The 18,235-nt window shown below is 51.5% G+C and overlaps 1 protein-coding gene across 5 annotated transcripts in view; it reads left to right on the plus strand.

Moving 5' to 3' along the window:
- PTPRN2 (protein tyrosine phosphatase receptor type N2) overlaps positions 1-18,235 on the plus strand; it is a 712,067-nt gene that overhangs the window by 334,153 nt on the left and 359,679 nt on the right. For all 5 annotated transcript variants that reach the window (XM_079150661.1, XM_079150657.1, XM_079150659.1 and 2 more), the window contains one exon: positions 13,479-13,558. In XM_079150661.1, the coding sequence (XP_079006787.1) occupies positions 13,479-13,558 (80 nt within the window). The remainder of the gene's footprint in view (positions 1-13,478; positions 13,559-18,235) is intronic.

Here is an 18,235-nt window from a genome sequence, read left to right on the forward strand (position 1 = left end):
AAAGTCACCCACAATGGGATATGCCAGGCACCCTCACCACCTCCTGAGTAAACCTCTCAAGGCCTTCCCCATGGTGACCAACTACAGATCCAACATGAGATTCACACCCCAAATTTAGAGGGTGAGGGAAGTTGAAGATGACCTTCCTGCTTGGATCAGCCAAGCCCTTCCAGGTAGAGGGGAGCTTGTCTCCTGCATAGAGCAGTGCAACCTGCAGGAGCTAGTGAACCTGCTCAAGGTGTCCTGCACCTGAGAGTGAATGCTGCAGACTTCAGAGGAGGGTGGGCTGGCCCGGGCTGTCAGGCAGTCATCAAGAGCTACAGATCAGAGGGAATCCTGCACATGCCAAGCATCCTGTTCAGTCACCCCACACCCTCCAAGACATGTCTTATCATAACAACTTCATAGACTATATAATGTAACATGCCAAAATAGCCCAGCAGGAAAGCAGCAATTTCGCAATTGGACCATGTGAAATGTTAATGCCCATGTTCTCAATATTAAATCATAAAATGTGTGATGTACATGGAAATGCATTAACACAGATGGTAGGAAATAGTCTATTCTCTGTGTTTTAATCAGACCTTTTGCTGCTGTTACTAGAAGACCTGACCAGAACAATTGTAGAGGAGGAAAAGTTTCAGAGGTCTCAGTCTACAGACAGCTGGTTCCATTCCTCAGGGCTTGAGGTAAGGCAGAACAACATGGCAGAAGAGGGTGGCAGAGGAAGTGGCTCACATGATGGTCAGGAAGCAGAGAGAGAGAGACTGCACTCACCAGATATAAACATATACCCCAAAGGCATGCCCCCAGGGACCCAACGTCCAGTCATGCCCTACCTGCCTTCAGTTACCACTCAGTTAATTACATCAGGGGATTAATTCACTGATTAGGTTAAGATGCTCATGATTCAATAATTTCTCCTCTGAGCCTTCTTGCATTTGTCTCAGACATGAGCTTTTGGGGGACACCTCACATCCAACCATAACACTCTCACTCATAGGTTCATATTGATAGATTTATGTCAATTTCCGTGGTGCTGTCAGAGTCTTCCATGGGTATACATGGACATACACAGGTGTACACAGAGCACAGAAATCGTGGGTTGCCAGCACACACTCCCACTGAGGTTGAATGAGGCAGCACTCTACCTTTTCCAGCTCCTGCTGTGAGCAGGATCCTTCTCACAGTCTCTTCAGTGCCACCTCTTTCACATGTTTTCTTAGAAATATTGAGGCACTGCAAGGAATCAAATACCTGCCCTGAAGTAGCTCAGCAAGGCAGAGGGCGTGCAGAGGTGTGCACTACTGAGCTACATCTGGCAAGCAAGCATGCGTGGGTGGCAGTCCGCCTGCTTTTATCCCTAGTGCAGCACTGTCCCCTGCTCTGATAGGAGGAGCTTGGGGTCACAGTTTACACCACTGACTAATTTTAATATTGGGGAGGGCAAAGGGAAGGGCCATAATTAAAATGGCTGCATTTGGGACTTATATCTCAATTAAGGTTGAATACTACACTCTGAAAATGGATCACCAAACTTTCTATTTCTCATAAGACCCCTCCCCTTTTCTTTTTATACCTTTTGGCCTCATTTTAATTTTTTTTCTTGCACCATTTGGTATTGGCCATACATCCTGGCCATGGTAACTTATTTTTTTTTTAATAATAGAAACTCATTTTTTTTTTAAATCAAGGATTGAACCAGGGGTATTTAACCACTGAGCCATATTCCCAGTCCTTTTTATGTTTTACTTAGAGACAGGATCTTATGAGTTTCTTGGGGCCTCACTAAGTTGCTGCGACTGGCTTCCAGCTTGCAATACTCCTGGCTCAGCCTCCTGAGCGCCTGGGATTGCAGGCTGCACCACCGCTCCTGGTCATGGTGATTTTTGAGTTGAAAACCACCCATGGTAATGAGTTCTCCCATTTTTAGCAGATCACATAGCCATCCAGTCATCAGGAGCACTTGGTAAGGTCCTTTTAAGGTCATTTGAAGCTTGCCTTCTCCCCAGGTCTTGATTTAAATCAAGTTGCCAAACTGGAAGTGATGAATTTTGAACTCTAGAAGGAGACATCAGCTCATAATATCGTACCAGAAAAAAAAAATCACAGATAGGTCTCAAATCAACTCAGAACACACAACTCTGATGGAGCTTTTTGTGATATTTATCAGGCTTTCTTAAATAAAAACACTTACTTCATAAGCTCCTAGTTTTACTTTTGGGAAGACTGACGCAAATGTACATCTCAAGTAACAATAAAAAAAAAAAAAGTCTTGTCTTTTAAATGTCCATTTATGGCTATGTTTTGGTCATACTCTCCTGACACATGTTTAGGACCAATTTGGTCACAATTGACCTCTTTCCTGTCTATGGTTAGATTTGTTGGGATCACTCTTGGGAACTAGTGAGAAGCCTCTTGACTCCTTTAGCTTTTCCTCTACCAGTTGTACCATTTCCAGGATGAGTCAGAGTCTTGCTGATCACATGTGGCTTCCCTTGAAAGCATCAGGGACATTTCTATCTCCAATGACCCTCCTTTTTGCAGAATGTATACTGGTTGGCTTCCTGTTCTCTAGGGTCCTCTGGATCCCTCTGATCAGGAGGTTGGGTGACTCACCAGAGTTTCAGGGACCTTAGAAAGGGCCTATCATTCCCTGGATCCTGCCTGACTTTAGAGGGCAAGGGCCAAAATATTGGCTGATTTTTCCTTGACTCTTTTACTTCCTTAACTTTGATCTCTTGGTTGGTTTTAAACATCCAGCAGGTCAGTTTTACCAGTCTTAAAGTAGAAGTACTGGGTTTTAACTTCAATGTTTATGATTTTATCGTTAACCTATTCTATTTGATTGGGGTGAGTGTCAGTACTGGAAGTCAGCATCACATCCTCTCCGTCCTGTGGGTGATGGTTTATTGTCTAAATTAACTCGGGCTGCCATATTAGAAGCAGTGTTTCTGCAAAACACTAACAGGCAACAGCTATGAAGTTTCTGTTTTACATTTTTAAATTTTATTTGTTCTAATTAGTTGTATGTGATTATAAAATTTTGTAAGGAGAATACAAAATAAAATTAATAAGAGCAAAAGCATTCAGTTTGTATAATAGCTATAAACCAAGAAACATAATTTTTTCAATCCCAAACCTTTCGATATGTATTATATCCCCTGTTTCTTTTGAGATCACACTAATTCTTACAACAGAGAATCTGTCTTTGAGCATGGCTTTAAGTGAGGTCAATTAATTTTGGCCTACTTTGGAACCATCCTAATATGGAGCAGGGTAAGAGGCAAAGCCTCATCTCAGATGAGAAGGGCTCTTGACACATCTTAGGTAAAGAGCTTTATTTCTGAAGCCTGTTTCTTAACTATCATTTTACAAAGTCCTTACATATCATTTCCAATCTCTTTGAATATCAGTTAAGATAATACAACATTATATCTCGAACATGAATAAAACAGAAAGGCCAAGAGAGCTCTTAACTTAAACCCACCTTATTACCTTCCAAAAATACATTTAAATTTCTATCCCAGTGTAAAAGCAACACAAAATTCTCTATATATCTTATTGATAAAAGGTTACCTATATCCAATTACAAAACATAAAATGACACAAATAAATCCCCTATCAAATTTGTTATATTTATGTAAGTCTAAACAAGATTAGCACTTCAGACAGCTTGAGTTTGGAGAACACCCGCTTAGTAAGTGTTGTAAGCTTTCAGATGTATGCATACATTTAAGGTGTCTGACAATACTAACTCAATTCATGGTTTAAAAATTTGTTCCGAAGAGAATGGATGCCCATTAATACCTCTCTTCAGGGGGTATTTTTTTTTTTTTCTTCTTGGAGTAAGTTATTTCCTCCTTAAACAAAGTCTTGGTTAAGGTAATATTGATTGCCATTCTCAAGGCCCTTTGGCACAAATGGCCTTACTCACTTTTTGTAGGCCTCCAACAGAGGAGGTTTCGTTTCTTTTTCTTGGAAGACACTTGTTTTATTCCCATGGGCAAAAAGGGCTGGAAGGCAGGACAGAGGCCAGGTCCTCTTTGTCCATTTCTCTATAGCCCAGGCAAGTTTCCTGGGATTGTTTTTCCAGCCACCGGCTGGGGTCCAGACCCATAGTGAGAGATTTTTGACTTTCTGCAGCCAGGCTGAGAAACAGTAGTGGGAGTGCCAGTACTGGCTGAATGGATTTAAATCTTTTTTTTTTTTTTCATTTACTGATTTATAAAAATATTTAATAGACTCAAATATATGTTACCTTATGGAATTCAAGAAACCAGGAGTACTTGTATTTATACTTAGGTTACCCATGAAAACCAAGGTATTAAAGTCTAATTAACACTTTAAGTCAGTTATTCCTGCCAGAGAAAAATCCTTAAAAGCAATGGAAATTGCACTTTAAACATTTTATAAAAACCAAACACTCTGATTGGCTAGCTACCTAGAAAAATGTATGCGTTAGTAACTTCCAAGACATATTTCCTCTTACCAATTTAGATTGACCCTTTTTATTAAAGTTTTATTTAATTCACATGAACTGAAAGGTATTTGGATCTATCCATTAAATTTATAAGTACTTATTTATCTCTAAGCCAATTTTGATACCATGTACGTGATATACATAAGAATGTATATAGATATGACATACAACACACAGATTGCACAAATATACATGAAACAGACAGGAAACAAATATTTGGTAGCTCTTTACCAGATGTTAAATCCCTATAGGCAGGAGACAAAAGAACTATCAGATTTAAACCCTTAAAATGAAAATAGAGACTTTCAGAGATTTTTATATTACCCAGGCATGAAAAAGGCCTCTGCAGTTGGGAACATTACGAATAGTGTCTGTCAGTCATGGTGGATGCTGAAATCAAAGGTTCAGGTGACCACTTGTCCTCCATGGGGCAAATGTACTCCCACAATTACCACTGTTTATTTTCCCTGCATAGGATTTTTCAAAGGAAAAGACTTGTATATATGGAATCTTTCCATTGTCCTTACCTGTCCTTAGACTTAGAATTTTTATTCCCCATTTATTTGGTAGGGTCCTGTAACTGAGTCCCTCTTCTCCAATGTATTCAACCCCCCTTATTGGTGGTCTGTTGTGTGCCCGGATTCCTCGTGTGCTCAGTACCCCTTACTGGGGAATTCTTGCACACCTCTCCATCCTGCTCTCCTGGGTGTGGTCTAGTATGTCTGAATAGAGTTTTGACCCCCTTTTGGGGGCAGTCTTGCACCCATGTCTCAGTCACATTCACACAACCTCTGGGATGTGCCTACCACCAAGGAAGTATTTCCTTCTTGAGAGTGGATTTTCCTACCTTGGCCCACGCAGAGTTACCTGGTCACCATGATGCTTGCTTGGGCCCATTCCCTGTGCTGCTGATTTTGGGCCTTGTTGGCCTCAGGGTTTCTTGCAGCACTCCATGGCCACCACAACAAAGCAGGAGGATGTGTCTCCTCTGAGCAGGAAGTCCCCACAACTCCCTAGGCAATGCCAGGATCAATAGAAATACCAGGGTGCTTCAGGGAATCAAACTCATGCTTGAAAGTAGCTCAACATGGCAGCCTTTGCTTCTGCAGAGGGTGTGCTACCAAACAAAGTCTGGCAAGCAGGCATGCTTGGGCAGGCAGTCTGCCTGCTTTTATCCCCAACACCCACTGTCCCCTGCTCTGACAGAGGAACTTGGTGTTACATTCTATGCATTTAGCTAATTTTAAAATTGGGAAGGGCAAAGGGAAGGACTGTAGTTAAAATGGCTGCAATTGGGTCTTACATCCCAATTCAGGCTAAATATCATATTCTGAAAATGTATCACTGGACTTTCTATTTATGTGATCATAAATCACAGTTTTATGATTTTTGCTGGTGATTTTCCTGTTCAAAATGACCCTGGGCATAGTGCCCAAGTGCTTTCTGCATCCCAAATGCCACAAGGCTGTGACAAGCCATTTGGAGCAAACATGTCAGATGAACTTCACTGAGTTACAGGCTTGGGCTGAGTTTAGCTGTAACAACCCAACAACTAAGCTCATCCAGCTGTCTTGGGTAGAAACCCACATAAGATAAGGCTGTGTGTCAATGGCTGGTGGGAACGTGGCAGTGTCCCCAGGGTCAGTGGCTCTGCCGGTACTCACTGTCCCCATAGAGCTTGGCCACCTAGGTAGAGAAAAGGGACTGCAGTGTCTTCAGTGGTCATTAGCTGAACCCAAATGAAAATCCAGAAGTGAAGTGATGAAACCCATGTCTGTCCTAGGTGGACCGAGAGAGTTCCTTGCAGGCGAGGGGCCGCTGTCTTTGTGTCTGCCTGGGTGATCCCTTTTGGTGAGGACTCCAGTTCTTTGCATTGCATAGCTTCTTTTGCTTCAGTAGAATCGGAGTATGTTGTGCTTTATCAGCAAGAGACACTTTCCCCAAAACCAGCTTGTTTCCCGTGTTAGGTACTAAACCTGCTTCTCAGAGGCTTTGCGAGGCATAAGCATCTCTGTTGTGCTGCTTCCTGGTGAAGCCCAGCACTATGGGGAGTGAGACCTATCCCACTTTCCAGTTGTGCGAAGAACCAGAAAGGTAAATGACTTGGTAAGGCGAGTAGATTGCCTGGTGCTGGGACAGGTGGTAGCCAGTGCTCAGACTTCACCTCCACCAGTGTCCCCCCACCCCGCAGTAGAGGCTCGGTTGAGGCTGTGATGGGTCCCGGGGCAAGTGCTCCCTGTGAGGGGAGGTCCGACAATGGTGCAGACTTGGTGGGGACAGCTCTGCAGGCTCCATGGTGCCCGTGCCCTGCTGCACCCCTGGGCTGGGTGTCCATTCAGACTGGACCTTTTCCTGGGAGCCAGGATCAGACAGCAGTATGTGCAGGTGGTGAGGGAAGGGCTGTGGCAGCCTGAAGGAACCTGAGCCCTCACTCTGTCAGAGGCAGACAGGGAGAGGCACGTTCACAAGGAAGCTCAAGATCCCTGCCACAGAGCATATGTGCTTTGCAAGTGAAGTGGCTCATGGGATTAAGGTCCAGGGTTTCCAAGGTCTTCTGGCTGTTCCCATCAGCATTCCTATCCAGCTCTGTGCCAAGGCACAGCCAGGACCTGCCCAGTGGGTGCAGGGAGATGAGCAGTGACATCTTTGCTGATTGAGCTCCAGGTGGAGAGAGGCAAACCTGGTCCCAATAGGCCCCAGTCTGGATGCTCTTCCAGGAGGATGTGTGGGGCTCAGCCTGCGTGGGTACTCTTCCTGTGACAGCAGGATTGGCACTGGGAGCAGGCAAAGCCCTCAGGCTTCTCTTGTGCGTCCCACAGCCCCTCAAGGAGCTGTGGCAGCACATGGGAAGGCAGGCTGTCTTGAGCCCCTGGAGATGGCACCAGGCGTGGTGGACCAGAAGAGCTCAGCACAAGCCACTCTGCACCAGCACCTGAGACCAGAAGCCACTGCTGACAGCCAGGGGGAGGGCGACTCCAACTGACCAACCCCGGGCCAGCAGAGCCAGCAGCCTTTCCTGGGACACTGTCTCAGGCTGTTCTACTCAACTCCACTGCAGAGGGTCCCTGGAGGGGACCATCTTTGCCCTTGAACGGGGCAAGACTAAGAGTGGAACAGGGAGATGAGTGGATTCTCCCTCCACCTGCTCAGTTCCAGACCAAGTAGTCCTGACTGCCACCAGACCATAGCCCTTCCTGATGCTCCTGGGAGCCAAGACAGCACAGCGAGGGGCCTAGTGCATGCTTCTCAGTGGCAGCATTGCCTTCCGGGGGACACTTGGTGCTTGGGAGACAACACCCCAGGTCCTGAGGGGCCTGTAGCCTCTGACAAGCTGCAGTCTGCAGGCTCACGTGCAGGGTCTGCCCAGAGCTGAGACTACACAGATGGCAGACTACACAGACTGCTCTCGCCAGGAGCAGTCTCAGTCTGTGGAGTTTCCTGAGGAGACAGGGTCGCTGGTGGGGTGAGGACCCACCAGGAAACCCAGTGGGGCCTCCCAGTCCTGAACTGAGTGGCCTGAGGTCTTTGATATTGAAGTATGACCCACAGTGGTCCAGGATCCAGGGACCCTCCTCACCAGGCTGTGCCGAGGGACACAGCAGGAGTGGGTGGAAGTGAGTTTCTCCTTGCACAGACTGGAAGCAGTGTGGTCTGTGTCAGGCAGCACCCTGGCAGTGAGAAGCCAGGGTGGCTGGAGAAGGAAAAACCAGCCCCCCTGCCCATGGGAGGGGCGGGTGGCAGTGGGACTGGCAGGGTCAGAGCAGCCTCACTTTCTGGGCCTACAGAGCCTCGTGCTCTGTCCTCCCTCACCTGGGCATTTCTGTCTCTGCAGTTTTTCCTCTTTTCTCTCCAGAAGTTTCTCAGCTCATGTGAGACCCACCCTCCCTCAGGCTTATTGCTCAGTACGCTGGTGGAACTACCTGTGAGGTGTTGTCTGCCCCAGCCCTGGGGTGTCAGGGCCTGAGAGAGACCCAGGCCCATCCCCCTCCTTCCTTAGCCAGTCACAGGGAAGGTGTCAAGATTCCCATGGTGTCCCCTCACACACACACCAACAGCAAGGCCCTGCAGGGCAACTTGTCTGCAGCAGCTGGTACTTCCAGGTGCAGAGGGTGTGGGCGTCCCTGGTGCTGAGACCACAGATGCTGGTGAAGGGATGAGGAGGTTCTTAGGTCCACTCCAGAGCCAGGTGCTCGATGGAGTGGTGGGACATGGTACCCCCCACCAGCCAAGCTGCCTCCAATCCTAGGTAAGGAGCAGGTACTTTGTAAATGTCTCCCCATAATGATCGCTGGTGACAGACTGCTGCAGCCACTCACAACAGCTGGAATGATGCCCGGGTCTCTGGGCAGGTGGGCACACAGTCGTCCTTACCTCTGCTGTGTCCTTTCTCCCCAGACCTGGGGCTTGAGTGGCTTCTGTCTCACTATCAGGAAATACGTCTCAGCCACCTGTCCCTAATATGCCTAGTCCAGTGCCCAAAGGCAGACATAGTCCGTCTGTGCTGTTGGGCACGACCTTCTTCCTCTCTGAAGTAAGGTCAATGCCTGCTGCTTCTCTCAGGGGCCCTGGGAAGATAAGAGAGCCCAATTGCTTGGTCCTCAGTACACCCAGCGTGCAGAAACCACCAGGTCTGGAAATGGGGGTTGGCCAGCCTGATGATGTGGTGTCCCCAAGCTGTGTCTCTTCTGGAGAGTAGGAGGTGGGCCCTGAGGGGTGAGCCATAGGCAGCAGCTGGAGCCATGGCTGTTGTCCCCAGCAAGTGGGATGTTCTTCTCTCTCCTAAGAAGGCCTGTAGGGTGATGGACAGAGGACCTTTGTGAGGCATCAAGTGCAGCCTGCCAGTGTCTCTTGTGACAGAAGAGTGGCCTGCAGCCTGGGCTTATTTTTCACTAACAAGATGGATAACTTGAGTTGCCTGGCCATAGGCCCCTTGAGGGTCCTTGGGCTGGGGGTTTTCCGATTGGAGGTTGTTTACTGACTGAGCTGACTGTATTTGCCTAATCAGTGTTTTGTGGAAGCCAGCAGAGGCCTGGGCGAGCTCCACGCTGCCGAAGACCACCTGTTGGAGTTCTGGAGTTGGCTGATGCAGCTGATGCAGGGTCTCCCGAAGGCTCTGGGTTGTGGCAGCTGCTCCAGGTCTGAGCAGAGGTGACCTTGAAAGCAGAGCGTTCTGCCAGAGAGCTGCCTCAGTCTCAGAACCAGCTTTGGATTTAGATGCTACACACAGAAAGAGTAGAAAAAGCAGTGGGCTGGTACGGGTAGCAGGTGGTACCCAAGCCACGGGCTGGTGCAAATGGCGGCATACAGTGCCCTCCCTGTTGGGGCCTTGCCAGCCTTGGGGGATGCTCAGCATCCAGCCATCATCTCTTCCCTGGACGGTGAGGGGTGGGCATGCACCGCACGCTTGCCTCTGCTGACTCCTGTGGCCTGTGTGTGTTTTCCATGGCAGCCGTGCTGTTTACCCTGTGGCCTGCTGGGAGATGTCTGTCTGCAGGGTAGGCTTGCCGCAGGGCTGTGGGAGTGCCCCAGAGGGTTCACCCTGGCCAGCCCTTCCTCTCCAGCCTCGAGGCCCTGATGGGACTTCAGGCTGCACTGTGGAGGTGCCCAGGTGCCCTTAACAGGAAAGAGTGTTGTTCTCACTGTCTTGGTTCTCACTGTCTTGGGCTGGCCCGCGTCTTTCCTGCCACCCCCTCTTCCATGCGTGCTGCTGGACACCTCCAGTGTGCCACTCTCATGTGCTGTCCCTGGCCCCGGGACGCTGGCATCCAGGGCAGGCCTGGGCTGGCCTCCCACTGCCGCTGCCTCTGGGATCCTCCCTAGTTTGGGGCGTTTGCTCCTGGGCCAGCTTCCCATGGACTGTGGTAGCTGGAAAGGCAGGACATGCCCAAGGGAGCGCTGCAGGAAACACGGCCAACAGGCTGCCTGGGCTGGCTGGGCGGGCAGGCACACAGACCACAGCCAGGGCCTGCACTGCTACTCTGTTGGCCAGAATGTCCCATCTGGAAAGAAGTGACCTCCTAATTGTGATCCATAGGCCACCTGTACAGTGGTCCTTGGGTGGCTGGCAGGGGCTGCAACAGGGGGAGCCTCCCTCAGCCACCAACCTGGAGTCTGTCTGCATAAACCTCAGCTCCCAGGGGCGGCCATCTGCATCCTGTTGCAGATGCCTGTGAAGAGAGGAGAGAGGAGCTCCACGGCTGGAGGCAGTGCCGAGGGAGCAGCATGGCTGCCCAGCAGAGCTGACACCTTGAGGGGCAGTTCCTCTGTGCCTGCAAGTACTGCGTTTGCAGAGGGTAAAGGAGACATGTGTTCGCACCAGCAGTCTCCGTGACCCTCCTCTCTTCCTTCCTTGACAGGAAGTAAGCCCAGAAGCAGGGAGGTTCAGGGCACATGGGGCTCCCTCCCTGGTCAGCTGGTGACCCTTAGCTCCGGGACTGTATGACAGGAATGCCCTGCCTGACATTTCAGGTGTCCCCAGCCAGGAGACACTCCCCTCAGCCTGCTCTCATGCTTTCTGCACTCATTGGCAGGCCGGTCCCCCAGCCACCTGTCATTTGGGGCTCTGGAAACTACTTGTCCTGCCCTGCCCCAGCTATTTACAAACAACCCTGAGATGAGAAGCACGTAAGTTTATTGCAAATCAAGACAAATAGACCTAAAAGTAGCTCCAGGGATCACGAGAAAAAATGAGGGGGAACTAATCCCCTTCTGAACTCCGAGTGAGGATCCTGGGGCTCCTGGTGACGCTGCTGGCCTTAGCCCAGTCCTTGTCCTTGTCCAAAGAAGCGAGCAGCCCTTCTTTGTGCTCCTGCAGACATTTTCACATGCATCCTTATTGCTTTTGGAACCTACACTTCCTGCTGTGGACCCACAGAGTCCTGCAGTACCTGGGGTCCTGTCTTGCTGGGAAGTGTGTGCATGGATTCCTTGGTTCTAGGAGGCCTGAGGGGGCCACTTATGCCGTTAGGGGCCATAGCCCCAGTGCTGAGGTGGGCAGGAAATGTTGGAGCCTTGTGACAGGGCAGATGGCTGAGGGCAGGGACATGGGTAGCACTGAGGGATGGAGTACCCTCTGAGCCTTGTCCTTGTGCTGCAGGGTGCCACTCAGCACGAGCGTTCCCATACGAGTGGCTGCACCCAGGGTCACAGTAGGAAAATCAGAACTGGCTCCATGCCCCACTTACTGCTGAGAACACTGAGCCAGGGCTGCCAGACTCAGCAGACCCTCTCAGCACAAATGTGCCAGCGTAAGACCACCACATCATCACCACCATGCAGCAGCAGTGGGGTGAAGAAGAACACAGCCCTGAGGTGGTGCAGCTCAGACACCTTGCTGAGTCTCAGGGGTCCATCCAAATGGGCTCCATTGGTACTTGGCTGGTTCCTGTGGGCATCCACCACCCACCTGGGCTCAGCATGTCAGAGACATGAATGACCAGGATGGTGTTGATCAGTCTGCATACCAACAGCTCCTGAGACCTGTGCTAGTCCACAGACGAGCTCCATGGAGAGAAGGCAGGCTGGTCCTCACCTCCTCCAAGTCCTGCCCTGACCTGGGGCATTCTTCCTCACGTGGACAGTGTGTGCCAGGGTGGGAAGGCAGCCTTGCCTTCACTTCCCATGGTTCCTGGTCCAGGGTCTTTTCATGAGGCTTTATTCCCCCTGCAGCTAGGAGTCTCCATTGAGAGTACAGGACACTTGCAGAGAACTTTTTCATCCTTGGGAGAACACGGTCTAAGAAATCTGAGTCCTGTCCTCAGGAGGCTCTTCAGATGAGCCTGCAATGCTTTGGGGGTGTGCCAGAGTTTCTCATGGCGAGCGGCACTTTCTCTTGGTCTGAGAAGACCCTCGGCTCAAGTGTCTTAGATCAGTCAGTTACCAATGTGTCATCCATCAGCCACATGTGTGGCCCTGGCAGGGACCACTGCAAGGCTCTGGACAAGCTGATCAGCCACCAGGGAAGGCGAGAACACTCTGTAAAATAACTCATTCGTGTTCAGCGTAAGCACTAAACTTCTGGCACTCATTTTACTTGCTGGAAGATCTTGGAGAAAGGGAGAGTGCACTGCTATCAGAGCACTCCCTCAGGAGGGAGGAGTGCCAGAACTGGGCCACGTGGGAGCTGGGCAGAGGGCAGCTCTCCAAGCTAGGAGGAAGAAGGTCACTGGCTGGAAAGCTGACTGGAATGGGAGGACACTGGGTTCCATCACACCTGGCAGTGGGCCAATGAAGGAGGCTCAGCTGGGATGTCAGGAGCTCAGCTGAGATAAGGAGACGGATTTGCTGAGTGTCAGCGCGAGTGTGGCTGCCAGGGAAGGCCCGTGGATTCTGCAGGTAGGAGAGCTGGATGCCAGGGTCACTCAGCTCTGCCGTACAGTGTTGGGGCTTGGGGTAGAACTGCAGTAGTGTGAACTACAGAGGCGGGACGTGAGGATGTTCTGGGATCTCTGGTGGCAGTCAGAGCCCTAGATGTTTCTGGCATAAGAGCTCTGAAGGGTGGAAGCAGGCCTGCCCCTCAGGCAGGAGCTGACTCAAGGCAGACCTGAGTTCAGAGGGCAAGACATCCCTGAGAAGTCCAGCAGCGACGTCAGCGCAGTTGTCCCCTGCCTTGCCACAGTGAGAGCCTCTGCCTGCAGAGGGCTCGTGCCCTGGACAAGCTGGCCAGGAGGGCAGGTCTGCAGTCCCCCAGAGGGGAACAGGGCTTAGAGTAAGGTGTCATACACAGGGATGGTATGGGAACCCATGGATGCACGCAGGGCTCAGAGGAAGAGCTGGTCCGATGCCCTCGTGAGCGGGCTCTGGGAGGATGCCTCTCGTGGTAAGAGCACTTCCCAGGACAGTGTGTGCTTCAGGAGGAAGACTGGAAAGGGAGCAGTCTCAGCATCAAAGGAGAATGCTGGGGGCAGAGGGCATTCCAGGAACACATGCTGGAGGCTGTGCTGCCAATGGGCACTGTTGATCAGTAATGCTTGAATTCTTAAATGTTCTCTTCCAGTGTCCTGGGACCAGCAGTGACCTTCAAAGTGAGCTCCAATGTCCAAAACGTGACAACTGAAGATGTTGTGAAGGCCACAGGTAAGGCTTAGCACACCTGAGTGTGCACACGCACCCACTGCAATGAAGGTGGAGAGGGCCGGTGGTGCAGAGCGAGGTGCAGAGCGTGGTGCACAGCCTCGTCCCTGGGAGTCTGAGGCTACCAGTGTCAGGATGGATCCAGGGCCAGTGCCACCTGAGCCTCGTTGCTCAGGTTTCCATGATGAGTGGATTTGGCTTCAACAGGAAAGGAGACCTTGGATTGAAGAGATCTGGAAAAGTGAGGGCTGGAGTGCACTACATCCCAGCATGAACAGAGACAGGACCCGATGTGAGCCCTCTGTGCTGTGCCAGCTGCAAGCTGCTGCTGGGCCTTATCCCCTGTGAGCAGGGGCCTGAGGTGGACTTTGGAGGTCTGAGTGAGCACAGGTGACAGCTGGGAAGGCTCCTGTTAGGACCCCAAGTTTCTGGGCATTTCTGAGACCTCTTCTCCAATGGAGCAGGAGTGGCCTTGGCCGTTGACTGGTGTTTGTTGTTGGGGGAGAGGGTGGCACTCCTCTGCCAGCCTCGGGAGTGTGTAGTGCGGATAGAGTCATGGACTTTGTGCTGTCCCAAGTCCTTCCCTCAGCTGGACTACGTCTTGTAGAGGATACCCAGGATCTCTCTAGAGAGGAGGGTGCCGGGGATGCTGGGTCACCTGGGGTTGAGGGGAGGTATGGTTCTCAAGAGGCCAGGCTGCTGCCCTGGCTGGGCGAGCAGAGCACCCTCGGCCCACGTGTCACTCAGTATGTGGACTGCTCTGTGAGCCTTCTCCAGGGCCAGTTGTTTTGATCAGAAGGGTTCTGTGCTACGTTGTGCTGGATTGCAGAAGTCTGGCAAATTTGAGCTTTGTGGAGAGCTGGCTCCAGCCCTGTTCTGCATCCATTCGTGGTTGTGAGGCATTGGAGCTGGGCAGAGCTTGTCACTGCAGCTGAGCAGTTTCACCTGTGCTGGCAGAAGGGGTCAGGAGATGCCATTCTGCACACTCTGCCACCTGGCAGTAAGGAGAGCATCCAGATCACCAGTGTGGTGCCTCAGCCTACTTGGGTCTTGGCACGCTGAAGACCAAACAGTCCTCAGGACTCTGTCCCTCAGCTGGCAGCTTGTCCCAATCCAGGAAGCAGTGCATCTGAACTTGGGTTGCAGGACCTGGGGTGCCACGGCTGACAGGCTGGAAGGCAGGGCTTCTTCCATCTCCTCGAAGCCGTGACAACATGCGTGCAGACAGTGGCCCTTCATTCACTCATTGCTTTCTCAGGGAAATGAGGTTGAGTACTTGAAGTTCGGCTTCTTGCTCATCCCAACAGCATTCATGTCACTGTTGCGAGCAGCAGAGAGGCGAGTCACCAGAAATTTGGCTCCAACAAGCTGGCTTTTATTGATACACTCGGGACAACACAATCCGTATCTTAACCTTAATATTCCCAGTATCACATTTCAGTGAAATCATATGTCAAGCCCAACATACCTCAATCGAATTGTCCCAAGTCCTCTCTGCCGTGTCGGTTCTGACGACCTCGAATGGGACGTGTCTTAGACGGAGGGAAGATGACGGCTGGTCTCGGAACTTCCTCCGGCCGATGGTCGGCGGATTGAGGACAGGCAGGCTCCGCTGGTCGTGAAGCCGTCAGAGCAGCGAAGTCTCAACAATCTCGGCGGGTGGATGATCGGTGGGACTCACGAACCTGGCTAACATGGAGTCGTCAGGAGATCTAAACTGAGTCAAGGAGCTGTCTAAGAAGGGAGTTTATATACCCTTTTCCTTGGCTTGTTTCCAGTTCTGGTCCAGATGGTGTCTTATCTCCTTGGTGCAGTGCTCTCGTGACATTTTTGGCTTGCTGTCCACTAAGGGCTTGTCATTTTTGTCAGACATTCAAGTCTGCTCCTTTCAGTCGTGCACTGACGTGTGGACGTTTTGTCTTGAATTGACGGTCTGTCAGTGTTTACACTTGCTAACTCCAGTGCAGTTACACTGATTTGTAGCTGTGACAGCTGCAATGTTTCTTGCTTTGTGTACACACGCAAGATTGTTAACAGACATGCACAATTTAAGAAATTAGCACCTTTACTATTTTGAATAGTGTTATAGTACTGAGAATGTACTTGATGCTATATGAGCAAGGTTCCTAAAAAATTAGACGGAGGCCTTGAGCATCTTGTAGTCTGCAGGGTAGACACCTGTGTGTGGTGGGCACCTGGTCTCTGCTCAGGGAGTGTGGATGCCAACTCACCAAGGTAGTCAGTCCCCTGTGGAGGTGATGAGGAGGACTCTGGACTCAGGAAGAAAGTCCCTTGTGGTTCCAAAGGTGAAGTGGAATCCCACCAGTGTCTCTGCAGGCTGCCCACCATGTGCTGGTGTGGGCACGCTCTGGAGAGATGACATCATCTGCATGTGACACTTGATGCAGCCTTCTGCTGGAGCGTAGGGGGTATTATGGGCTGCCTATAGCCATTCAGTCCCACTGGCCAGACAAAACCGCCCTTTCTGACTCTGCTTACTTAGGAGTTTATTCTCTAATAGTTTACTGCTCATCAAGTACTGCTTACTCCTCTCAAAGAAAATGCAGTCAACTGTCTTTTAGAACAAGTGTTTGTTTGTGCCCCTCCCCTCCTGGAGGTCCTTGGTGACCTGGTGGGTTCCCCTGTGTGTCCCTCCTCTACTGAAGGCCCTCGGTGACCTCGTGGGTTCCCCTGTATGTCCCTCCTCTCCTGGAGGCCCTCGGTGACCTGGTGGGTTCCCCTGTGCGTCCCTCCTCTCCTGGAGGCCCTTGGTGACCTGGTGGGTTCCCCTATGTGTCCCTCCTCTCCTGGAGGCCCTTGGTGACCTGGTGGGTTCCCCTGTGCGTCCCTCCTCTCCTGGAGGCCCTTGGTGACCTGGTGGGTTCCCCTGTGCGTCCCTCCTCTCCTGGAGGCCCTTGGTGACCTGGTGGGTTCCCCTGTGCGTCCCTCCTCTCCTGGAGGCCCTTGGTGACCTGGTGGGTTCCCCTGTGCGTCCCTCCTCTCCTGGAGGCCCTTGGTGACCTGGTGGGTTCCCTGTATGTTTCTCCTCTCCTGGAGGCCCTTGGTGACCTGGTTGGTTCTCCTGTGCGTCCCTCCTCTCCTGGAGAACCCAAAGTGACCTGTGGGTTCCTGTGACTTACTGCCAAAAGGTGCCTTCCAGCCCTGCCCTTTCTCCTCCAGAGTCATGTCTGGCATCTGTAGATTTCACCCTTCTACTCTGTAGAAGTTGAGTTTGGCCTTCGCCTCTCTGGTGTGTCTGATTCATTTGCTGACCAGCCAAGAGCTGCCTGTCCCTGGGACAGAGTGAGGTGGAAGTGGTGGTCAGCCAAGTACTGGGATGTGCTTTTCCTGTGTGCAGCAAGGGGGCCCCGTGCTCTGGGGCTTCCTCCCCTGCTCAACCCCTACCCTGGATACAACCAGCTGTCCCCATGCCTTTGACATGCAGACACCAGGAACAGGCCCCCTGGGGATGGTGCAGGCAGTATCTGTAGAAGCACAGCCAAGCCTCTCTCCTGTAAAGCCTGCTTCTAAAAAATTACGAACAAGAGTTGTATAAAATGCATACACGATTTTCATAGGTTTTCACAGAACAAGCTCGAGGCATTTTTGGCAAAAGGACCTGTCAGAAACATCAGCTAACCTCACCATGGACTGTCCTCTGGTGCTCTGGGAAGCTGCTGAGGGACTCTTGCTCTCAGACCTGCACAAAATACCTCTGGCAAACTGGCAGAGGCAGCAGCATAGGGGCCCTTGTGTCCAGTGCCTGGCACTTTTTGGGGCACCCAGAGGGCTGTGCTGGGGCAAAGCTCAGAGCCCCATTGTGCTGCCAGATGCTCTGTGGCTACTATCCTGCCTTGCTCTTGTGCCCTTAGCTACCATTTCTGCCAGCTTGGACACTGACCCTGCCTGAGGCCCTCCTCTGGGTCAGTGCCCTTGGGGCCTTCCTCGGCAGAGGACGGGTGACAACGGGGTGGGCCCTGGGCTCCTTACCCTCTGGGGTTCCTCTGAGTGCTCTGTGTCTCCAGTCCCCTGTAGGGGTGACCTCTTCCCTCCAAGTCACCACCGTGACTTGCCCAGTGGTGCTCTGTTTTGTATCCCTTGACTTCCTGTCCCCTCTCCTCACCACTCCAAGCATCCCCCAAATAAACTACCCCCCAGATCCTCATCCGAGGTCAGGACCTTTTGCCTTGCATGACTTGAGAAGCCGCTGGATGGCACGGGCTGATTCTGGAAGGCTCCGTTACCCACTGTATCGAAGGCAGCAGTGGCGAGTGGGCCACAGGAAGGGGGAACAAGAACAGAGGCAGGAAAAGGCTCCGCAGCAGTCCTTGTGTGAGCTGAGGACTGCGGGGCAGTGGCCGTGTGGAGATGCTGGGACTCCGGATTTATTTTAAGAGGTAGCTGACAGTTTGCGGAAGTCAGGGACTGCCCAGCAGAGGGAGGACTGGAGTTCCATGAGCCTGATGGGGAAGGCGGTGGGAAAGAGGTCTTGCTTTCTCGTGTGATACAGGTTACCCTTGAGGTTCCACTACCAGGTGTGTGGCAGGTTTGCACCTGTGCTTGGGGAGAGGCCCCACACACGTGGGGACAGGGCCAGTGCTGCCAGCATCCTTGGAGGTCACTGCAGGTGGCAGAGGTGGGCTCAGAGTCTCACCCAACTCCCTCTTCCCTTCCTTTCTT

The sequence above is a fragment of the Sciurus vulgaris genome (assembly GCF_902686455.1).
Source record: "Sciurus vulgaris genome assembly, chromosome: 8".
Taxonomy (NCBI): domain Eukaryota; kingdom Metazoa; phylum Chordata; class Mammalia; order Rodentia; family Sciuridae; genus Sciurus; species Sciurus vulgaris.